The 26,524-nt window shown below is 27.4% G+C and overlaps 1 protein-coding gene across 6 annotated transcripts in view; it reads left to right on the forward strand.

Annotated features, from left to right (window-relative positions):
* Positions 1-19,827, forward strand: part of LOC135922643 (uncharacterized) — a 54,089-nt gene extending 34,262 nt beyond the window's left edge. For 2 of the 6 annotated variants that reach the window (XM_065457067.1, XM_065457065.1), the window contains 7 exons: positions 657-723; positions 12,965-13,032; positions 14,681-14,977; positions 15,262-15,353; positions 15,934-16,004; positions 19,225-19,395; positions 19,475-19,827. In XM_065457067.1, coding sequence (XP_065313139.1) covers positions 657-723; positions 12,965-13,032; positions 14,681-14,977; positions 15,262-15,353; positions 15,934-16,004; positions 19,225-19,395; positions 19,475-19,644 — 936 coding nt within the window. In that variant the 3' untranslated portion in view covers positions 19,645-19,827. Of the gene's footprint in view, positions 1-656; positions 724-8,332; positions 9,020-12,964; positions 13,033-14,680; positions 14,978-15,261; positions 15,354-15,933; positions 16,005-17,247; positions 17,415-19,224; positions 19,396-19,474 lie in introns of those variants that run through there. The other 4 variants (XR_010570979.1, XM_065457066.1, XR_010570980.1 and 1 more) reach the window with 4 other exon arrangements.
* Positions 19,828-26,524: the final 6,697 nt, after the last annotated feature.

Consider the following 26,524-nt stretch of genomic DNA (forward strand, 5'->3'; position numbering starts at 1 on the left):
TAACCACGTCAGCTCAAATTAGAGATATATACTTTATTTAGCAAAAATATTATTACAGGCCGAGTAAGCCATCTTTTATCCAATTGTTTCACGGACTGGGTTTATAATTTTTTTTTCTCATTTTGACAAATCTGTTCGGCCCTTTGATATTTCTAATGTACTATTTTAAACATATTATCATAATATTACTCCTTTTGCAAATTTCATTTAAAATAAAAACTGATATTTTTGATTCGGGCAGAATGTCTGATATCCAGGGAAAAAAATATTTTGTTGTTTTGACCGGTTAAGATAATAAATCATCATTCCTAAAATGCCTATTTATAAATAAACTTGTAATTTAATAAATGTCTAAAACGATTTTTAAAAAAAACATATATAACAGCTCACTATTTGAAAAAAAGAAGAAAATTATAAAATTTGTCACGGTTTTTTATAAAAAAAATTTAAAAAATTTTAGTGGAAAATAGTTATCATTTGGCGAATGTCCATATTTTGACTATTACTCTAAAAGATTATAAGATTAATTGGCATACATTTAAATAAAGGCTTTTTGATAAAGTTGTTTTTTATTAATCACAAATATTTTATCGTTAATTTTTTTTGTTATTGTCGATCAACAAGCATATAATTAGTTATCTTATTATTTTTTTTAGCTAAAATGTCGCGGTATATTCTGGAATTCGGACGATATCGATAAATCATACTCACCTAAAACCTCCGGTAAATAATTTTATAATTCATATTTTAAGAATTGGGAGGAAATAATAAAATGTAGGGAGGGAAATTAGAGAAAGGAAGATAGAAAATTTTCAATGGTTGAAAAGGAGGAAGGGTTGGGGGGGGGATAAACTGGGTTGTTGTTCTTTAGGATTAAGTTTGTAAACTCTAGCATAGTAGGTCAATGGTACAGGCCCTAAGATCGAACCGATTTTAAAAACTGGTATCTGGTCCGGTCTTTGACATTTACTAATCTGGTATAAACATGTGATATCTTACATATAGAAGAAGTTTGTTTCAAATAATAAAGTCTGGAGGCTTGAATAATGTGTAATTATTAATATGAAATAATTTGGCTCTCTGTTTTAGAGAAATTTATTTACGGTGAGAAATAATATTTCATTAACAACGATCACATTAAATATTAATTATATTTTTATAAATATGTCTTAAAATGAATATTCCTGATTGTATTTTTTATTAGTTAATATTTTTTTCTTATATATTTTATAGGTTGTTTAGTTAATAATAATAAATTTATTATGTTGCTAAGCTTAAAGTTATTTTAGTTAAGGGTAGCATGATTAAATCAAATTAAATCGCCTAATTTACTTTTTTGCTTCTAATTTTAAATAATGGTTCGTTTTTGTTTTCAATTAAAAATATTTATTTCATCTCATTTTATTATATATTGCATATAAGTAATAAGTATTTTCTAATTTTATTATTATAAATGATTTTATGTTGTGTTAATGTTGAAATTATTTTTATAAAAATCATTTTTATTGTTATAACTTAAGGAGATAATAAAAATCTTTATTATTATTTCTGCCCTGTTTAATTAAATATTGTTTCAATAGTTGATACTAAGATGAATTTAGATGCAGTTTATAAATATAAATTTAATTAATATTATCTAATATTGTTAGTATTGAAATTTAATTATAAATTATGCTCAGAACAGAATATACTAAAATCATTTTTAAATATGAACAAATATTTATATAACATACATGAAAAAATACTTTTTAAAATATTGCTAATTTAATTAAATTTCATAGGGAAACATGTTTAATTAATGTAATAAAGTTGATTGCATGTTTGATTAAATTTTTCCTCAGGAATTATTTTCGTCTACTAGGCTTATTTATATTTTATTATAAAATTTGATTTAAATAATTTAAAAAATCGCAGGTTTAATCAAATAAGTTTTATTTTGCAAATCAATATTTAAAATATGTATAGGATGTTTTTTTAATATTAACAGACCTAATTTTACCGGAATTGTATTTTTACCCATGTATATCGTAGAGTTGTTTAAGTATCTAGATACATATTTAGCTCTATCTATATTTATTTATAGGTACATTTTGATATTATATTTAAAAATTAATTTGATCCTCTTTTTTTATATTAAATATCTGCCTGAGTTTATTTCTTTCCAATTCAAAACAAACGTTATTTTACACAATGGATGACCTTTTATATATTGTAAATTTTTAAACCCTTAATATTATTATACTAACTAAGAAGAAACAATCAACGCCGCATCAAGACATTTTACTTGGCTTCAAATTTTAAAGATTAAAAGAATTGACACAACGATTGATAAACAATAAAAGTTTTCAAATGATATTAATCTCAGAAAAAAAATCGCAAAATGAATATTATATTTTTTTTCTTCAACACCACCCAAAAGATATGAACCATTAATACTTTGAGCGATTATTTTAAAAATGAGTATCGTGATTTTATTGTAAAAAGGGAACACTTTTTTTAAATTTTATCACTATTCTTTAAAAAATAATATAGTGCCATATAGGGGAGACCGGGGTAAAGCGATTGACGGGGTAACAATGTTAACGCGAATAACTTTTTAACCATTGAGTATAAAGACCTTAAATTTGGTGTGAAGATGTATTTTTATATCTAATTTCTTACCTATGTTCATCTTTTAAAAAACTTACCTGGTTTTATATATTTTGTCAAAAAACTGTTTTTTACCCAAAAAATATAAAAATCAATCTCTAGTATATTTTGCTTTTAGTAAAATTTACATATCCTCAGGATTCAAAATTTGGCACACATGTTCCTTAATGTATTAACTATAAAATAAAATTTATCTGACATCTTTAGCTATATTAGAAGTCACGCAATAACGATATATATAATATATGGGTAAAGCTGTTATGGGTAAAACGGTTAAAATATAAAATTATTCACATTAAATTTTTCATTCATTCATTTATTATAATCAAATAAATATTGATATTTAATATTAAAGTTACCAATTGAGTATTATTAAAATTATGAAATTAATTCAATTTAAACAAGATAAGAGGATTTGCTTATCAGCTTGCTAAAGAATATGGCAAATCTTTCCCAGAAAGCTGGACAACTAATGGTATGGCTGGAGAGGACTGGTTTATGGGGTTTAGAAAACGACATCTTTCGATTCGTACCCCTGAAGCTACTAGTCTAGCAAGAGCATATGGCTTCAATCCCACAAATGTCAATAAATTTTTTGAAAATTTAATTAAGCTATATAATTCTTATAACTTTGAACCACATAATATATGAAATGCAGATGAAAGTGGTTTCACCACCGTTCAAACTCCTGCAAAAATTATAGCACAGAAGGGTGCCAAACAAGTCGGCTCTATAACGTCAGGAGAAAGAGGAACGTTAGTTACAATATGTTTAGCCATCAATGCTATAGGCCATAGCATTCCACCATTTTTTATTTTTCCAAGAAAACGATACAAAGATCACTTTATTCGTGATAGGCCTATTGGATCTAAGGGTGTGGGAAACGCATCGGTTGGATGCAAGAGGAGGAATTTTTATCTTTTTTGGAACACTTTAAAAAATATTCTAGTGCATCCAATGAGAAAAATGTCTTATTAATCTTAGATAACCATAGCTCTCATTGTTCAATTTCCGTTATAAACTATTGTCGCTCCAATGGGATTGTTATTCTAACACTTCCACCACATTGCTCGCATAAACTCCAACCATTAGACAAAGCAGTTTATGGGCCATTGAAAAAGTTTTATAATGGAGCTATTGACACATGGATGAGAAATCATGTGGGCAACAATTTCAGATTTATGATATTCCAGGAGTGTTAAAAAATGAAATACCAAGGGCAGTGACACCAAATAATATATTAAATGGGTTATTAGCATGTGGCATATTTCCTTTAAACCCAAATATATTTACAGAACAAGATTATATCTGCTGTAATAATTCAAATGCTAGCTCAAATATTGAATTTGAAAATAATGATGAAAATATTACAGTGACTCAAAATCTTACAGTGACAAAATAATGATAGTGATTTATCTATATTATTGAACGAAAATGTTCCAGATGATATTGATGAACCTTATCATGATATGTTACCATCATGCTCAAAAAATTATAATAAAGTATTCAATCCTTCATCTATAATACCTATTCCAAAATTATTCAATATTTCATCGGATAAAATATCTAAAAAAAAGAATTCAGAAATATTAACATCTACACCTTATAAAAAAAATTATTAATTCAGAGAAAAAAAAAGATATCAAAAAATAATTGTTTATGTGTTATTTGTAATAAAAACTATAAAAATAGTCGCGAGGGCGATGAATGGCTAAAATGTACAATGTGCCTTGAATGGGCACATTCTAAATGTGCTAATTATGATAATTATTTTACATGTCCTTATTGTATCGATTAGTTTTTAAATAAAAATCATAAATAAATCTTAAATTTGTAATATTTGTTAAATAAAACAATAAATATGTGTCAAATATTATTTTAACCACTTTACCCTAGTGCTTATCTATTTTACCCTGTACCCAGGGTAAAATGGCGAAAATGAGTAGTTTTACATAACTAATCATAGCTCCTAAAATATTATAGATACAGGCCTACACTTTTTTTTATCTTGTAGAAGAGGGATGGGGCTACACATTGATCTATAATTTGTTGTGTTTGACTCTTGTTTAAAATTTTTATGGTAAATATGCAAAATGCCTATCGTTTTACCCCGGTCTCCCCTACCCTTTTTTAAAAAAATTCAAGATTCTCTTCTGTCAAAAGGAGGAAAATTAATTTTATGATTGGGAACACTTCTATATGCTAACTAGGGTGGCTGACATTATCAAATAGTAATGTACAAAAATAATTAATGATATTTATCAGTCAGAACTTGTTATTAATCATTTTTAAAAGAGTTAAAATATAAGGTTCAAACTGGTTCACATGCATTTTTGGAGGTTTGTTCTAGGTTTGGGTGATTACTTTTTCAACGGTTGTTAGAAGGCTGGGCTTAGCAAAAATGGTCAAAGGATCAATAACTGTTTTGGCAGTGTTTCAGCCAATTATTCTTCTTGGTTGCTAAATAAGGATAGAATTATTGATCCATATCATCTGGTTTAATAGCATTAGGAATAGGCTTTTAAATAATGAAAACGATACCCTCTTAAATTTAAACACAAGTAATCAATATTAAATTAGATAAGAGAGTTTCTTTAAGTATGGTGCCACCATGGCTTTATTGTTTCTTATAGATGTTCTCATATGGAAAAAATGTTCTAATATTAATAAAAGCCAATTAAAAAATTGCATAATTGATAACAATTTAAAACCCTATTTTCAAAATGTCTCATTTTATGGAATGTCAGGTAAAATTGATTATAATTCGGATCGAGCCGTAAATAACCCATTAACCCGTTACTGGTTAACGGTGCATATATGCACCACCTCCTATATACCTTATTTTAACATAGTAGTTTTTTTTTTTTAAATAATAAAAAAGATTTTTATATAGTTCAGACATTGTACTTCAAAACTGGAAAAGAAAAATATGAAAAAAATATTTTTTTATGCCCCTAAGAAACCCTCAAACTTTGCGAATTTATCAGGTCTAAAATGCAAAATTTTCTAAGTGATCTCACGAGCATATTATAAAATTATTTCGATGAAAACTAGTGTGTATATATTCTTTATAGATATATCAATATTTATCAATCATTTTTGAATTTTTAAATAATTAATATTTTAGTAGGTAACCACATAAAGTTGACTGGTGCATATATGCACCGTTAACCATCTAGCAGTATATATTATTTAAAAAAATTCAAACAAATGAAATTTAACATAATGAATTATAATTTTTTATATTATACTTAAAACCACTACCGTCACTAAGGGTGGGAAGGGGAGGGGTGGGTGGCTCGAGCCCCTTAAGAATTTTTAAAAAAAATTTTATACCCAAAAAAGACCTTTTGAAAATAATTTAAAAAAATTTTTTTCCCCTGAGATTAAATCGAATAATATATTGTTCCTATTATAATTTTTTATCCCGATCAAATTATATGAAATTATTAGGTTCATAAATATTCCAAAGTTTAAAATTATTTTTAGCCTCTTCCTTTCTGAAGATTTTATTTTATTTATATAAAATATTATGCACCTGTTTTGTCAATTCAATCAAAATTATCAAAATAATAGATGACTAATAAAAAAATCAAGATTCTACGAAAATAATTTGTCTAGATATTTAATTTTTAATAAATTTTTTTAATGAAACGTTTTCTAACAATTGAACAAGCGCTTGCTAACTTTTTGAAGAGGAACCAATTGAAGAAAGAGATATGGTTATAATTCCTCCAAACCCCTCTGCAGTTAGTGATGAAAAAGATTTCGATGAAAATGACTTAACAAATGTCGGAGTTTTGCCTTCAGATACAGCTGGAGAATTGGAGATTCATAATTCAGTTGATGACGACCTTCCAGAACCATATTCTACAAGAAGCTATTCTCGAATTTCTCACAATTTAAAATGGAGAAAAACGGATGCAATATATTCTTCAAGCCCTTTCAATGGAGAAAAGGAAGATGTAATAAAACTTGAAAATGATTTACATGGTAAAAGTCCATCAGATATATTTTGTTTAATTTTCGACGAATACTTATATTCCCTAATTGTAGAACAAAGTAATATTTATGCTAAACAAATGAATAGACCTAACATATGCATAACCATCCAAGATATTCAGAGATTTATTGGAATTCTATTATTTACTGATATCATTCTCTCCCACAAGAAAGAATGTACTGGTCTAATGACAGCGATATTTCTATTCCAATAATCCGGGATACAATGACCCAATTACAATTTCGAAATTTGAAATATAATATCCATTTGGCAGACAATACTAAAATAGATATACATGATAGATTTTATAAAGTTAGGCCTTACATTAATATATTGAATAATAAATTTCAGCAATTCGGAATTTTTAAACATCATTTATCAATAGATGAACAGATGATACCATATCGAGGAAGACATTCTTGCAAAATGTTCATAAAAGGAAAACCAATTAGATTCGGATACAAGTCTTGGATATTGGCCTCTTCCGACGGTTACGTATTCTCATTTGATATATATCAAGGAAAAAGCGAAAATAAATATGAATATGGATTAGGTGGAAATGTAATCATAAAATTATTAAAGGCATTGCAAAAACCAAATTATCATAAAATATATTTTGATAATTTCTTTACATCATTTAAACTCTTGTCATACTTAAAACAAATGGGATATTTTGCAACTGGAACTGTGAGGGACAATAGAATAGAGCATTGCCCAGTTGAATCTATAAAGGTTGTAGCAAAAAAAGAAAGAGGATATTATGATTATAGGTTTGAAAAATTAAACGAAATATTTGTAGTTCGTTGGAATGATAATTCGGTGGTGACCGTTGCATCGACATGCCACACTATCTCTTTGCTTTCTAATGTTTCAAGGTATTCTAAGAAAATATCTTCTAAAATAAAAATTCCTCAGCCAAATATGGTAACTGCTTATAACAAACACATGGGTGGAGTTGATCTATGTGATAATCTAATATCTACATATAGAATAAAAATAAGAGGAAAAAAATGGTGGTGGCCAATATTCACCAATTTTATTGATGTAGCTTTGGTAAATTCATGGAAAATCTGGAAATTCGTGAATCGAGATGACAAGAAGAGTTTGCTTGCATTTAGACGAGAAGTTACTAACTACCTCCTTCGAAAGCCAGTAAAAATTGAAAAAAATTCAAGTACAGGTCACGCCAGCCAGTTTGCATTACAGTGTGAAAACCCTATTGATTCATCTGGACATTATTTATCCAAAATTATAGATGGAAAAAGACGAAGATGCAGATATTGCCATACGCACTCAAGATATATGTGCCAAACATGTCAAATCGCACTCCATATTAAATGTTTCAAGGATTTTCATAATATATAAACATTTTCTCGTTTTTATTATAAATTACAAAAAAAGAATAAAGATATTTGTTGTTTTTTTGATCTTATAGTATTTTATATAATTTTTATCTTTTTTAACCTCTTAATGGTTAACGGTGCATATATGCACCAGGCTAGATTTTCTATTTAGGATTATTTTTTTTGGCTGATTTTTTTAGAATATCATATTTGAGCATTAATCAATATAATTTGAAAAAATTGAGCATTTTTATCCACTAGAAAAATCTTGACCATTAATGGGTTAAGAATTGTAACTTTCATAAATTTAATAGTCGTTTCGATTTATATACGGTAGGAAGTTATGAGTCTAACAAGGAAAACCGGAGTCAATTAAAATTGATTTCAAACTTCACATGGAGAAATTATACATACTACAATAATCTCACGTTGTTCTGCACCATGTCAAATAGATGAATACAAAATGTCAACCAACCTCAAGTAAATGCTGTTGGACATGTCGCACCTGTAATGAAAGAAGTTTTATTTTTACGCCACAATATCAGTTAAGAATAAATAATTTCCGAAGGTGCTTATCCTGTCCGAGCTGCAAATGGCCGAGTTTAAACAGAACCGTATGTATCAATATGCCAATTATTTATATCAGACACTACACTAATTATTGTAAATTAATAAATGTTATCGCCTTTATAGGGATCCTTTTTGCTATTACCATGGTCATATTCTATATACAAAAATATCAATCTACCCTGTTCAAATTAGAATTTCGATCGTTATTGTATTTGCAATACGTGGGATTTTTTTTTTGGATTTATATCTGTATTTATTGTAACTATTCCTCAGCCGGATAAACCTAAATGTGGATTCGCATTATTTTTGTTCTTGTTATCAGTTCCCTGATTTTTGGTTCATCAAGTAAACAAAATATAATAGTTAAACGATTAAGAATTAACAAACCGGGATTCAAGATATTAAATATGAAAAGCGCGCACTTATCACTGTCATTCTAATATATTCCGTTCAGGTAAAATCTATATTTCAGGATTTTTTTGCTAAAAAAATAGTAAGAAAAATCAATCATAGTTTTGTAGATTAATTTTAAAATATTTTTCTGTTATATTTATTTGCTAAAATTCTAACGAAACATCATTATACATTTTTAGTCGATATTTTTTCTTTACTTTCTATGGGTGACCATAGAAAAAAAGAAGTTATAAGGGCCATCTTAATAAAGGAAGAACTTTCGTTGTTTGTTGGAATCAACATACTGAATTTCAAAAAGAATTTCCTTGTATTTTTTTTCAAAAATAGAAATTCTCTATCTAACTTAATATTATTTTTTATTTTTCATAACTTCTAGTAGCAAAGTTTGTTAGCAGCCCTATTTTGCATTTTATGAGCCTTTAATTAATCAATTTTAGGAAGATAGTCATCCATCAAAATTTTTTTTTAGCTATAATCATCTTAGTGTTTCATGTCTCACCCCGTTAATTTTGTCTCATCCATAATTTTCTCTTATCGAGTAATTCATAAGAAAAATGCCCCTGGATCCAGATCATTTATAGCAACAATAAAGGCCCGATCCTATCAGTCTTATACCTTTATCATCCTGTCGCTTGGGATTACATATGTATTGATTTTTTTAGCCCGAATCAATGTCTCTGCAATTTGTTCAGCCGAACACTTAAAGGAATAGGAATATCTATTCCACTTGTCACAATACCTATGGAGTTTTGTGAGGGATTCTTAAAATTGATCATATTAGGTAGAAAATTAAAACAAATGAAGATCATAATGAAGTTTTCTACCTAAAGCAGGTCCTTAAGATGGCAATTTATCAGATCAATTGTTGCTATTCATGGTTCTAGAAACACAAGTAATTAATTATGGTATTTTTTTTTAATCATGATTTGCATTTTATATATGAATTCCTTTATTAAATAAATCAATAAATAGAGGTTACAAAAAATCAACATTATTTTTTTTCACTGCCAAATATGATTTATTTTTAAAAATTATTTAGTTGGTTTGAATCCCTACTTTCCAATACACTAGTTGAAAGACTTTTTAGTATACCTAATTGTGTTTAAACGAGTATGCTTTAGTGATAAATCCTATGCGAATGTTTATTAATAAAAGATTGAACTGAATAAAAAATGTTTTGTTTAATTCGCAATTTAATTTCCAACTTCAATTTTGGCATTATGCACACTTTACAAGATTATAATAAAATGTATCTTAAAGCAAAGTTTTAAAATAAATTATAGGACATCTCATTTAATTCTTCTTTCAGCTGTTATTATTATAGGAAATGTTCATTTTTTTATTGTACTAGTAGTAAGGATAATATTATGTAAATTATCTTCATCGTTATCTTAAAGGCCAAATGAATAATAACCACAGCATTTTGTTTCTTATATGAGGAAAGATATTGATAAAAATACAACATCTTTTAAAAAAAATTGTACCAAGACTCATTTCCAAGATAAAAAAAACGCTTTTTTTGGACTAAGACATGTCTAATGTGATAACTCGAATGATAACCATGAAATTTCTACTAGTAAATATACATCTCTAAAAAATAAAACCTTAACAATTTTCAAACATTAAAACCTTTTTTTTTTACAAAATCCCAGGCCATCTTCAACCCGTCTATTGAACTAAAAAAGATCTTTAAAGTTTTGAGAAATAATCGTCATTAAAATTGATTTAAAAAAATGAATATTATATTTTTAAAAATAATCATTAATATAATAAATATTCTATCCAATTATTAATTTATTTCAATTTTGGGATATTTATATTATAAATATCTCTGCAATGCCAGGGCTTATAAAATTTTTGGGGGTTGGGCCGGGCAAAAAAATATTTTATATATATATACTTGATTAATTGGGAAATTTCATCGGAGAGACAATTCATAGATTGTAGTGTTTTTAATTAATTTAACCACTTCCCAAAATTATAAATAGTAGTTTATTTTGATGTTCAATAGCATATTTTTTACCATTTAAAAACCGGGCAAGGCTACCTTAGTAAAATATTTAAATTAAGCCGGGCATTATTTGATTTCCCACCAGACTAAGCCGTCATTATTTAAATTTCCACCAGGCCGGGCCAGGCCTGAAAATTTTGCCATTTGCAAACCTCTGATAAATATATATCTACTGATAAAATAAAAGGAAAACCATTTATTCAAACTTTTTAATAGTAAAGAATTCGGCGCTTTAAAAAAAGTGTAATGGAGTTACTTTATAGAAACGTGAAATGTAACGACGATGGCCGCTCTTATTTTCATTGTATCCTTAAATATTGTACATTTTGTTAACATTTTTAGGCCCTCTATCTAGATACTTTTTAGCCGAACAATCTGCTGAAAAGTGTCTTTTAACAACTCTGGTGTATAGCGCTTAACCTACCCTGTGAATTTTATACATTTCTCTTTAAATTTTAGATTATAGCCTTAATTATAGAATCTGGAAAGATCAAGTTAAATTGGTTTCAAAATTGTCTGAAATTCTTGGGATGAGTTTACTATAGACATGGTAAAATGCTATTCCTTTAAAGTCAAGTAATTTTTGATTAGATTACGTCCAGACTTGATTCTTTGTTTTTAACTTCTAATGTACTAAGTATTGTTAAACGGCTCAATTTAACTGATTTTAAAAAAGAAACATTCTGAACCTATGTGCCCTCTGTGTGCGAAATCTCTACTTGTGTAATTTAATCTTGAAATGAATAAGGAGATTAATTGATTTTCATCATTCTGCGGCTTGGAAATGGGGGGGGGGGGGGGTGTTGAAAATTTTCTAATATATTATCTCAACACGGGTAACAAATAATGCTAATAAAAAATTCAATTGATTTTATTAATACTCATCACTTCAGATTATGTTTTAGGATTGGAGCTTAAAAATTTCTTGGTATAATATAACGACAGGAGATAGATTGATTACATTGATGCCCTGGGATTAAAAAGAATTTAGCATAATATTTCTAAAAGATTAATATATTACATGGATAATTATAACTATTATTCAGGGTGGGATGGAGTGGAAAAACTAAAAAAAATTCTATTATAATATTTCAATATTGGTATCTTATAAAAGCTAATATAAAGATCTATTTATAACATTGTAATTTTTATTGACCACTATGTCTATGGAGGCATTCTGACTTTCTTATATTTCAAACATGGATATTATATGAAAGACTGAATGTTTAATTAACAAATTGCTTAAGTCCTTGAGAAACGGAGGAGGTCATAATTATTTTTTAAATTTTATAATCGTATATAAATTTTTAAAATCAATAGTATACTAAGAAAACATATTTAAGTAACTAGTCAGAGCATTTCATATATTTTCTTACTGATTCATTTTTTAATCTGAGCATTTCAGTTTTATGCCTGAATGATTAGAATTTTTTCTGGGCAATTAAATTATTTAGCATTAAGAAATAATTCGGAGCATTTAGTATTTTTTTCTGTGCATTAAGTATTTATTCAACTTTTTAGAATTTTTTTCTTAGCATTTCCGTTTTAATTCGATTAAATAGGAGCCTTTATAAATACACCATAGTTAGACTGATAATGTTCAATTGACTAAAAAATATTTTATCATGTGTTTTCAATATTTATTATTTAATGAATTAAATTTAGCAATTAATTAAAACTTATATGCAAAATAATAGTAAAATAGGGTGAAATAAAATGCTTTTGATAACAAAAAAAAATTATTATTTAAAATCAAATCAAAAAAAAAATTATTTAAATCATGATATACATTTGATTTTAATCGTGTTAACTTACTATGATGATTTTAGCATTTTAATTTACAAGCTTCTTTATAGTTTTAATTCTTTTAAATAAGAAAAAATCTTTGTTTTAAGATATACACAAAGAAGGGCAAAAAGAAAAGAATAATTTCAAAATAATATTATTTAACAATTATTTTAAAAAATTTTTTAGAAACGCCATTTTCCTATTTTAGCCCAGAAAATACCTCGTCAGTTTTCTTTCAAGATTCCCGCCAAAAAGTAACGGTTAACCGATTTTTTTTAAACATTCAGGACGAGAGAATTTTATAACTATTCTTTTAGGTTTAATTCTTCTGGTTTATTTAAATCAGTTCTTAGATTTTTTTAAGTTTGCTAGACCTGATTGAGATTTAGTTTCCGTCATGAGTCTAGATAATGCCAAAGCTTTAAACATGGTACTTATGAATAAAATTTTTTACAATCTTATTTTTATGATATTCTTTCCTATTTTATATAAATACATGAAAAAGTAAATTTTAAATATTTTTAAAATATAAGAAATTACATATAATTCGATAAGATGAGTAGACCTCATTATTAAATACAAACAGATAAGGAACAATGTATAAATTCTGGTTTAGGAAATATTTTAAATCATAGATGCACTTATCAATTTAATCTATGCTAATTATTTAGGGTAAAAATGTACAGGAACAAATATTAAATATTTTACTCCTCTATTAAAAAGGATCCTAGTGAGGTTAGATAGAACACGCTAGCAGATAGTATTCAAGCATGTTTAAGTCAATGGCCAATACTATTCAAAATTTGTAAAGAACCTCGAAAAGATATTGAAAAGATAATTTAAAAAAGTTATAATTATCAGCTTGAAAAGATGCTAATTTTAATTTCAATCCCAAAATCATTGGATATGTTGCAAAAAAATATCATCCATCATATCTGATTATCTATTATCTTCCGCTTGCTGTTACATATGTATCAAATCAGTTGATGAAAAAATTAATAATTTCATTTTGCTTAGGAAAAATCATTATTAAAATTCTAAAATAAATTTAAATAATATTCAAAAGGTAGTATTTGTAGTAATATTATATGTCAAGTGATTTATCAGTGACGAATTTTTATAAATCGTTATATAAATTAGATTGATTTTTTTCTCCACATCCCTAAATGTTTGAAGAATTTTTGACTTGTAAAATTATTCGGTGGTTAATTTGAGAATTTCAGTAAAAATACTTGGTGGATGACCTCCCCGTCAATAAAATCGTATTTAATATGCTCAGAGCCCTCCCTTTAGGCACCTGCGTCCCTGCCAAAGAAGCGGCGACTTCTCTGGTGACTAAAATGTAAAATGGATACTGACTGTTATGTTGACCCATCTTGAAATTTCAATGACAATTGCAAATGTTTTATATGACTACCTATTTATGCCTGACGCCATACCAGAACGTATTAACATTTAAAATATTGAGCCTTTTGTAGTCATTATAAAATAAGATTAAAAGTATAAACAGGTTAGTTTTCAATTAAATACATATATACCTATTACTTTAAAATATGAAATTTTCGATTTGAAATTATGGAATTAATACAAAGCAGATGATAAGAATTTTAACCAGCAAACGTCAAAAATATCCAAATTTTTGCAACGTTCTATTTTTGAAATGCTCTAGAAATTTTGTTTTTCATTTTATTTTTTTCCTACTATTCGAAATTTTCCAAGATAATGCTTAATTACTAGTTGAAAATATTTTATTAAACATATATATTTAATAATCCTTGAACAAAAAAAAATTCCATATTAACAGCCCAAAATTATAAAAAATAAATATACAAAAATATTAATTTTAGCTTTAAAGATACATTATAATAGACCTTTATTTTTTTAAACTCTATTTACCAAAAGTCAAACGCCAAACACCCAAACGAAAAGTTGCCGCGATCCATAGCCTCCCACCCTAATTCGAGTTTGGTTAAGATTAGTTCTGATCTCATTAAAACTGACCCCATACCTGGTGAAAATTTCGCACAATTTTGGGATCGAATTATAACCCACAACCAGCTGATCCCCTCCGCCATAACTCCCGATCAGCTTAACCCTCGAATGAACCTTCCACTAAATTTTACGAATCCTTTATCAAGAATGAAACTGAATAGTATGAAAAATGTCGCGGGCTTTCAATCACCTAAATCCATATTAAAAGTTTTTTTTATTATAATTGACATTTTTGAATTTATTAATTTTTTTAATAAACAGAGCTTCCTATATTTGTTAATAGTGGGTAAAATAAAAACGTTGGATTATAATTAATTTATAGCGGCTCGTATAGGTTGGTCCCAAACCATAACTTGGGAATTTCCTTTTTTCAGGCTAATCTGGCCCACAGATGCTCTCCAATAAATATGACCATGGCTACCCCTAAAATAATTATGGTTATGTTCACCTTCATTTTACCGATTTGCTGACTTTATTCTCCCATCTTTTAGGTCAATTCATGTTCCACACCCAATATCATCGATGCTCCATTTGATTCCGTAGAAATCTCTGCTAACGAAAGAAAGGCGGCCAAAGTTATTAGGTTTTACACAAAAAATAATACGCAAATCAATCATAGTTATTTTTCATAAATACTCTGATTTTCTTTTGAATTAATTTTTTTCCCCTCTAAAAATGGTTCAAGCTTTAACATAAATATTATTTTTTTGTTCGATAAATGTTTCTTCTCATACTTTTATAATCTAAGTTTGGAACCTAGTCTAAACAGGATTTCGTCTGATTTTCTTAGTGGTGGTTCTGGTTCCTTCTCACTCACAATTGTAAAACAAAATCAGGTTCTAAAGTTTGACCCAATTTCGACTAATGAAATCGACTAAGACTGGCTTAGAGCTCCACAAAGCCAAAAAAATTTTTTAAGTGGTCTACTAAGCTAACTGATTTGGCCGGATTATATCTGGTTTCTAAGCTTGATCTCAATGCAGCTGACTCCTTTTTTTAAAAACATATTCTGATCATGTAGTGGTCTAACGGTCGTTAACCTTCACTAATTTCGAGGGCCCCAGTTCTTATTTCTGCTTTTAATCTATCATTTCTTTTTTACTATCATTTTAATTCCCAATTATTATTTTTTATACAAAATTTGAAATAAATATAAATACAAGGTTCGATTTCACGTCTCTTGATAATCCGCCTCAAGATCATGGAGTCCCTGAAGAAATGCATTATAATAACGGTTGAATATTATTATAACGAATAATTATTGAAAAAATATAAATATCAAATAATTCGATAAATCATTTTTCATTTCAATTCGAAAGAAAAAATTTTTTTATATGCTGAAAGTCGGACTGGGAATATAAATACCAATTTTTTAAAATATATACCAAAAAAAGTAATTGTTTAGTTATTAGTAACTAATGTTGAATTTTTATTGTGAAATAATTTTTTTTTTATCCATAGTAAGTTAAAAATTTTATTCAACATCTATATTATTTTAAACAAATTTGTATAGATGTGGAAATGTTTTTTAAAACAAAATAACAGCATTATATTACAACTTTAGCTGTTCTCAGAATCGCCTCACTGATTACCTAATAAAAAACTAATTTCCACTATAGAGACCTGCGAGCTCGAAACTTAGCCAGTAGTGATATTAAAAATTAATTTTTAAAATTAACTCGTTACAGTTACAAATAATATCCTTAAAAGATAACAGGTTATAGTTATATTTTAAAAATAACAAGTGTTATTCTAAATTAATTAATATGAACTATATCATGTAATTTTTTATTATACAGAATCATATTTTGCTGCACTCAAAAAGAATATCATAATACAATATTAATTTTTCATATAAATTGACAATAAATTTAGTGAATTTTAACAATAAACTATTTTCTAAATTGGTGTCTAAATGAAAAGGAATCTTCTTTGTCCAAAATCTTTTCCAAACTAGACTAACGTTCTATTTAGAGCGCTACATATAGGTAATATATTTCATTTAATTAACAGAGTGATTTCCGTATAAATATAATAAGTTTCGGTTATTTCCTTTTGCGGGAAATTTAAAAGGAAAATATGTTCATGTTGAATTCGGCACTTAACGCAATTTTAAAATTATCATATTTAATATTTTTAAATTAATAAATGTAATAATAAATATTTAACATATTTTGAAGGGTAATTAGTTATCCTTACATTCTAACAAAAGTTAACATTTACTTTTTTTAAAAGAGACTAATGAGTTATTTTTTCCAAAAATGTAACTACTTCACTACCGGCCCTTAAATTTGGAGTGAAGGGCTGAAAAATGATAGTTATTCTAACAATCTGGGGCTTAAAAATAAATATACAAACCAAGGACACCAGGCCCTTTTAAATCGAAAATAGGCAATTAATTATTTGGAAAATTTCACTTAACAGTTCCATTTAAAACATTTACAAAATTATTATTTTGGCGAAATTTTAAAATCTAGGTTGAGGTCTCGTAAAATGATACCCGTGCCGGGCACTTCTAAAAGATATGAAAATAAAATAAGACCAGGTTCGACAATTCGATCTCCGCGGGTCTCTGATACAACAGAAATACTTGATTTTATTGAATGCCATAAAACTAAAGATTGGACCCGTCATATCGGTTCAGGTAAGAATAAGGGTTTAGATTTGGTTGATTAAATATGTATAATGTTGTTTTGACTTTACCGGTCATTATAATTAAAGTGTAGAGAAAACACATTTTATAAAATTATTACTCATCCTATCATTATTGCGCATAAAAATATACCTTATTATAATATTTATTGATAGATGTGATTATTTTCCTAAAAAAAATACTAATGCGCTGTATGATTAAAATATTTCCAAGATTTTCTTCAATTTAATTTTAACAAATAGGGAGAAAGAATAAAGGTTATATTTTATAACTGAGAACACTTCTATATGGTATGCAAAAATTTCTAAGAATTGCCAATGACACTTCTTCTTTCTCATCACCACTTCTATTCCAATCCTTTCTCAAAATTCCTTGCTTTTTTTTTCTCAATCTCAGATACTTCACAATATCTAAACATTCACATCTCCCTTCTATGCCTTCACCTGCGTTTAGCATATGACCCAAATAACAAAACTTTTTCACTTCTTCCGGAGTTAATCCATTGCAGATTTCCAAACTACCCTTATATGTTATCATTGTTTAACCGATTTACCCATTTCTCTGCAACAAACACACCAAAGCTAGCTTTGCCATCGTTACTTCCTTGCTAGTAAAATTTATACTTTTCATTTGTCTTGCCAATCATTCTTGCGGCCTTACCTATCCACCTAGTTTTTTGTATGCAATACAAATCTGTTCACTTTTGTGCATCCACCTTATTCTATCATTCTTTCCGTCATCTATCATTGCTGGTTTCCCCACAAAATGTCTAGCCATTTATCGCCATCATAAGTCTCATTTTCACGAATTGTGGTTCCATCAGGTTTTCCGTTCTTTTTGTCGTAGATGAATTAGGAGGTCCACGGAATACTTTGGATTGTACCCTGCCTATATTTGGTTGTAATTATTAGGGAATTTTGGAGCACGTTTTTTTACATTAGAATGTTTTTTCCGACATCAACCCCTCTAGGATGCTTTTACACTCCGTTGAGGAGACAGTGATGATATTATAAACCCAGTCCACGTGGAACCTCTAATTCTCTTTAGCCGATCTTAGACGTTGCCATCCCCTCATCGCCACGCCGAGGCGGAAGGTAGAATGATCAATTCAAATTGATTGAATAATAATCTTTAAAACAATTAGGATATATATCATAAGGTTCAACCTGATTCATAGATTTTTTTAGAGATTCTCAGGTGACAAATATTTTTAACGTTTCAATTATTAGTTTGTAATAGAATTGGGGATAGGGTCTAAATTTGGGAATCTCATTTATATCTCCTAGAAATTTTTTAAATTATGGAAGTAAACTTTTGTATTTAAAGTGAGTTCTTAAAAAAATCGCTACAAATGGAGGAAATATCATCATTGTTCCCAGAATTGGGAACAACTTATGCGAATATTGATGATAGTTCCTCTATTTTTAGCGATTCTTTTAAAGAATTAAATTTAAATACAAATGTTTACTTCCCTAGCATCTATTAATATTTCAAATTTACTTTACAAATTTTCTAGGATATAAGCAAGATTTTCAATTTTTTTTGTTTTTATCTATTTCTAACGAACCAATATTGAATTGATAGTTTTTTTTATAATTTTAATATTAATAAATTTAGAATTCAAAAAAAACAAAGGTGGTTTTTTTTGATTGTTTTTATTAATTTTTGACAACTTATTTATAAAAGGGATTTGAATAATATTCAAAAACTAAGTCTTTTTATTATTTTCTCATTTTCCAGCTCCAGTCGTTGGGCGCATTTAAAAATTGTTTTAAATGCTTGTAATTTCTGAAAATATTAGATATAATAGAAAAAGACGTTAAAGGTGGGGGAGATTATAACGTTAGTACACGCCCGCCACTCAACGCCAATCCTCCATGCCTGTCGTATAGAGAAACAGAAGTAACGTCATCGAAAACACCAAATTTACCTCTTCTTAAAACTAACTTCCACGATTTTTTTTCGGGGGGAGGTATAAGTTACAACTTTTATAAATTTTTTCGTTTTATTATATAAATATCAATTATTTTTAATAATAATTTTAAAAAAAGAAGATCCCGCATGTTTAATTAGCGGCGATAAGACTAAAGTTACCACCCGTTTTGTTGCTGAAGAAAAAAACATCATGTTCGCCCCCGAGGCAACGAATTATTATAGCATGGTGACCCCTAGAAAACGGCTATCGGACATTCGAGATGAAAATAAATCGAATTTGAACTAAGACATTAATACCGCCTGAAGAATATCCTTTTCGCACAATTTTATTGTTTGTTATAATAAAATAACATCTTTTGATAAATCAATTTTTATTTGTTAAAAAAATTTTTGTTCCCATTGTTAATTTAGTTTTTTTTATTATAATAGTTTTCTAAGAATAAGAATATAAAATATTTTTTGCCTGCTAGCCCATACCTGGTCAAACTATTTCTTACGGAATTGAGTGATTAAATTTTTTACAATTATATTGATTAAGGTTTAAATATGATATTCTAAAAACAAATCAATTAAATACAAAACCCTAAACGTATTATAAACATAAAAATTATCTATATACCGTCGGTCTAGAATTGGAGTGCTCCACTCGATATTTTTAAAGTTTTTGAGTTAGAAGTGTAATAACTTATTTAGTCCCAATATATATAAAAATAAAAACTAGATTAAAAAATATTAATTTTTGAAGGTTTTCTTATATATGATTTTTAACTTTAATGCTGATTTTCTCATTTTAAACCTTTGCGCAAGTGGAGCACTCCAATTCTAGGCCGACGATACTATAATATCCAAATAATTATAAATATTTGTTATTATTTCGCAAATATATTTTAAAAAAATCCTTAGAGCTAAAATGGGATTTGACACGTTTGGCATATTATCTGTGCTTATGACAATATTTACATCTCTGTAATTTTTAAAAATAATATCCACACGAATCAGTAGGCGTTTCGTTCAATAAATAACTTCCATTCATCCATATAAGATCAAATAAAAATACACAGTAGTCAACAAAATTTATGATTTATATCCCAATCGAATGGCTTTTTTTGGTGTGATATCACCTCTTCTTCTAATGATAAGTTATTATTTTTAGTGTTATTTCATTTGTAGAATTCCAAAAAATTTAATATCTTGTAGAATTTATCTAGTTTCTTCTATTTAAATTCTGGGAAATTATAGAATGGTTGCTTGTAGTCGACGGCCACATTGGTTTGGCTAAGCTTAAGTCAATTTTTTTGGCTAAGCTTAAGCCAATTTTTTGGCTAAGGCCAAACTTCAGCCGATTTTTTTTGACTATAGTTCGATAATTACTATATTATTGACGTTTACACCTTTTCTAGCCGGTTTAGCCGAAAACTATCACTATGGCCTCGGTGTTTTTCTCTAAAAGATACCATCTCAATTTTGGATGAAATTAATATAAATAAAAAAGTCTTAATGATAACGGATTTTCACCGGTAAGCGCCTGAAGATTGAGCCTAATTAGCCGACATTTCGCCATTATCTAACTATAATTTCGAATTAGGCTAAGCCTAAGCCAATTTTTTTTTGACTAAGTCTTAGCCAATTTTTTTGGTTGACATTAAACCTGATCCAATATTTATTTGGCTGAGGCAAAGTCTTAGCCGATTTTTTTTGGCTAAAGCTAACCCTTAGCCAATTTATTTTAACATGGACTAAGCCTGTGCCGATTTGAGCCTTAGCTGATTTTGACTAAGGTTGACTTAAGCTGATTTTAATTGACTACCGTTCTGCCTTACTGTATATTTTATTATAAATTAATTCAGAAGGGTGACAATTCATTATTTATTTTAAATCCTTTTCAGTGTTTTTTAATAAAATAAAAATTATTATTTTAAATCTGTTTTATAGGAAATACAATAATAAAGTAATTCGGAAGGGTGGCATTCGTTATATTCGATATTTTAAAACTTTCTTAGCCAAAATAAATTGGCTAAGACTTCGCTTTAGCCAAATAAATCAAAAATGGCTTAGGTTTAGCCGGTTCCACGTCTTTATAGAGAAACCATTATAGAGAATGTATTTTATAGAGAAAACAATTATAGAGAATTGTTTTATAGAGAATGTAGTTTATAGATAATGTTTTATATAGAGAATAATTTTTATAGAGAATTAATTTATAGAGAATGATTTTATAGAGAATGGTTTTATAGAGAATGCCGTTTATAGAGAATGTAATTTATAGAGAATGATTTTAAAGAGAATGTCCTTTATAGAGAATGACTTCAAAGAGAATGATTTTAAAGATAATTATTTTGTGGAGAATTATATTGTAGAAAATTACATTGTAGAGAATTATTTGTAGATCTTGATTTTATAGAGAAATATTATATATGGGACAATTATAGAGTTCAAAAATTTTATGCGGAATTTTAAAAAAACACCCCCCCCCCCCACCTTTCAACAGAAAATTTTGAATAAATAATTAGTCCTAATGATACGAAGAAATTTAAATATTAATGATAATTATACTTGCTTATAACCAGATCTATCTACCAATAATAAAATGACACTTAACCATTCAAACAATGTTAAACAGGACCTTTTACCACAGGGTAAGGGGTTATAATTCAAGTTAGACATTGAAAAATTTATATGACAGCGTCTGTCTTGTTTTTTTTTATGTAAAAATATAAAACAGAAAATATGGACAAATATAATTCTTATTGAGAAAAAAAAATCTAAAAATAAAATGGAAATAAAAAAATTTTTATATTTGATTGAGATTTGCTCTATGAAAATACAAATAAATAAAAATTATAATAAAAGTTTAAACTTACAATTATTTAAGTTTAATTTTATATATAATAGGATTTAAGAAAAATTGTCATTAATTTTGAAATCTAAATTTTTTTTAAAGAACTTATAAATTAATGGCTGAATTTATTTTAAGCAGTCAAAACAATCAATTACTAATTTTTGAATCATTTATATTTCAACGAGAAAAGCTTATTAACGATACAAGTTATTGGCGTTGCGTTAAATTCCACTTGGAGGAGTGCAATGGAAGGAGGACAAAATCTGGAGTTATATTTCATAATCAAATGCATAATCATGTTCCAGACATTGCCGAAATTGAAGCAAGGAAAGAAATAAATCAAATAAAGGAAAAGGCAACTACCTCGCAAACTCTACCCAATAATATAATAGCGGATATAACAACCAATATATCTACAGCAGCTATGGGGAGAATGCCAAGTTGTTCCTTAATCAAAAGAACAATTCAAAGAAAACGACGCCTAGTAGGAAGGGCGCCTACTGTTCCTGTTAATTTAATTGACCTAATAATCCCTATTGAATATCAAATAAATAATAACGGGCAATAATTTTTATTATATGATAGCGGTCACCATGATCATCGATGCCTAATATTTTCAACAATGAAAAATGTACAGTTCCTATCAACGTGCGACAAATGGTACGCAGATGGCACCTTCAAAACATGCCCTCCACTCTTTCAACAAATCTATACCATCCATGGGATGAAATACGACACGATTATTCCTGCCGTTTATATCCTTATGGCGTCGCGTCGCCATCAAGATTATTTAAATATTTTCGAAAAAATTAAAAATTTCGAAATTCATCTTGATCCTAGGTCTATAATGACAGACTTTGAATTGGCAGCCATATCAGCTTTCAACCAATCTTTTCCGTTGGCTGATAACCGTGGATGTTTCTTCCACATGTCTCAATGCATATGGCGCCCGTTCAAAAAAATGCAATAATTTGAATGTCATATATGACAGAGCCTAATTTTGCTTTACAAATTAAGATGTTATTATCACTGGCATATGTGCCAGTGGACGACATAATCCATGGATTCGAGGTGCTGGTTGGTTCCGAATTCTATCAAGAAAGGCGGGATATTCTCCAACCTTTGATAGAATACTTCGAGGAGACATGGATAGGCAAAATGATAGCAATGGAGAGGAGATCCCCATTGTTTAGTATTTCATTATGGAATTTCTATGATTCCACTCTGATGCGAGCTCCAAATACCAACGATGCAGTAGAAGGTTGGCACCGGAGTTTTTCTTCCCATATAAGTTCCCATCATCCAACCATTTGGAAATATATATTATATAAAATATTTTAAAAATCTTATTTAATTTTTAGCTCTCAAAGATGAAGATAGCCTTAATTGCTATAAATTAGCGCAATATTCTTTGGGACTATTGGCTCCACTTTCAAAGAAACAATATCGGGAAAGAGCTCAACGGGTATATAGAATAGTCGAAGATTACTATTCAAGGCCCATGTTAGATTACCTAAGGGCATTGTCTCACAATATTAATTTAAATGTTTAAATTATATTTTTAAATATATAATTAAATTTATATTTATATACAATGTATATATGCATTTGTTATGAATAAAAATTATATATTTTGGATTATGGAACTATTTTGAATTAATTTTATTTGATCGAAAAAATTTGAAAATTTGAATAAAAAATTTATGCAATAAAATGTTAAGTTATTAAGATTATAACTAACTTAGTAATTATTTATTTTTGTGAATAACTTAATTTTTCCAACTTATCTTATTGCTTTCCAAGTGATGGTGTAGGACATTGCTTTTTTGGAAATTTTTCTTAAGCCTACTTTGATGTTTTCCTTTTCTAAATGTATTTGATATTTCGCATCAAATATATATAATAATAAAATATTCTACATTTGTAATTAAAAAAAATCTCAAAGCCTCTTATTGAGTAGATTTTCCAGATTAAATATCCTTAGCCTCTTATTGAGTAGATTTTCCAGATTAAATATCCTTAGCCTCTTATTGAGTAGATTTTCCAAATAAATATCCTTAAATATATTTTTAATAAATTATATTACATTAAATCTGGTTTAATAAGTGCCAAAAAAATAGAATTAGACGGTAAATGGTCATATTTGAGAAAATTTATTTCTAAAATAATTCATTTTCTATAAAATCATTCTCTGTAAAATTCTTCAATATAAAATTATTAATCCTTCCCTATAAAATAATTCGCACTAAAACAATTCTCTGCAAAACAATTCTCTGCAAAAATATTCTCTATAAAATCATTCTCTGTAAATGAGATTCTATATAAACGACATTCTCTATAATTGTTTTCTCTTAAAAAGTTTCTCTATAAACGAGATTCTCTACAAAATCATTCTCTATAAACGAGATTCTCTACAAAATCATTCTCTATAAACGAGATTCTCTACAAAATCATTCTCTATAAATGAAATTCTCTATAAACGACATTCTCCATAATTGTTTTCTCTTTAAAAGTTTCTCTACAAAATAAATTCTCTATAAAATCATTCTCTATAAACGATATTCTTTATAAACGACATTCATTATTAAACGACATTCTCTCCAATTGTTTTCTCTATATTTGCATTCTCTATAAAAGATTCTCTGTAAAGACGGGATACCAAATAACCAATATCTCCCCCGACTCTCTCTCTCTCCCATATTATTATTTTAAATTTTTTTCAAATTTTTTTACTTTATCAATATTAATTTCACAATATAAGGGTAGATGAGGTTAATAGTGAGGAGAGGACTGAGTAGAGTACACTATTTATATAACAAAACATTTAAATTTTAAAGGAGATTGATTAATATAATTTAGAAAGGATTCATGCTACTTAGTTTATTTTAAATTTATAAACAATATATTTAAATTTAGCATCATTTCTCTTTAAATATAAATTTATTTATATAAAATCTCAGTTTAGGAAAAGGTATACCGATATCCTACTATTGTGGAAACATCAAAAAAATGATGTAATTACAATTAAAATTAAATTAGAAAAATATTGGCAATTCTATTACAGAGAGAAAGGTATTAACAAATGGGAACCTCTTTGAGCACAGAAAATATGAATTCTTTATTAATTTTGCATAACTATAATTAATATCAATAAATATTATTTTATAATACCATAAATATTTTGATCATAATTTAAATCGTAAATTCTTTTATGCTTTTTATATCATGAGATTTTTTGTAGTGGTGTAGTAGCGATGAAACTTTTTTTTATTAGATACTTAAAAAATTTAAAGAATAGTCATATTTAAATTTCATATGAGGCCAGCGTGGTTAAAATTTTTTTATACGGGCGGGGCAAGACGAAAAACATATGAAAATTATTTACAATTTCATTTCACATTCTTTCTTTCTCCATGATTGAAAATGCCTTTATATTATAACATTTCATCTATTTCATAAAACTTTTAAAATGACGATTATGACAATTGTCACTTTTCTATGGTACATCTTCACTGAAATTTTATATAACATTTACAATCTATATTTTTACCCACTTGCGTTAAAAAAATTCGAAAAACTTTTAAAATGACGATTATGACAATTGTCACTTTTCTATGGTACATCTTCACTGAAATTTTGATTTAACATGTTTACAATATATATTTATACCTTGCTTTAATATAATTTTTAAAAAGTTCAGAAATAACAATTTATAATTTTATGAAGTTGTTTATATTTCTTTTCTTATCTTCCTTTCTTAATACATTCTTAATATTTTCAAACTCTTTACTCTCTATCTTAACGTAAGTCGTATTTCTTCCTATAATTAAACCTAACGTGAAACTTAAAATTAGCAACAAAAACATAATTATACTTGATAGGTTATGAATTCTATTTTGTGAGACCAATGATATTAAAGTGTAATTAAAACATATGAATTAAAAGGGATTGATTTAAATAACCCTTATAAGTAATACTTAATATGATAAAAATGTTTTTGAAATAAAGCTTTTGAAGACAAAAGGTTATGTAAAAATTAAACATCATTATTTTAGAAAAATATTGTGTGAAATTTAAATTTTTTTTTAAGAGAGGGAAATGTGCATAATATTTGCATATTTTAACCTCGGAGATTGAAAATAAATAAAAATAAATTAAGTATTAAAACGCTACTAATTAAATATGGAAACGCTAAAAAATGTAAAACGCAAAAAATATAAAACGCTAAAAATATAAAACGCATAAAACGCTAAAAGTATAAAACGCTATGATTAACTTAACACCTAAAAAATAATATAATAATTTATCATTCCTTATTCTGGATTAA

Source organism: Gordionus sp. m RMFG-2023, chromosome 1 (genome assembly GCF_954871325.1).
Source record: "Gordionus sp. m RMFG-2023 chromosome 1, tfGorSpeb1-WG-v2, whole genome shotgun sequence".
Lineage (NCBI taxonomy): Eukaryota > Metazoa > Nematomorpha > Gordioida > Chordodea > Parachordodidae > Gordionus > Gordionus sp. m RMFG-2023.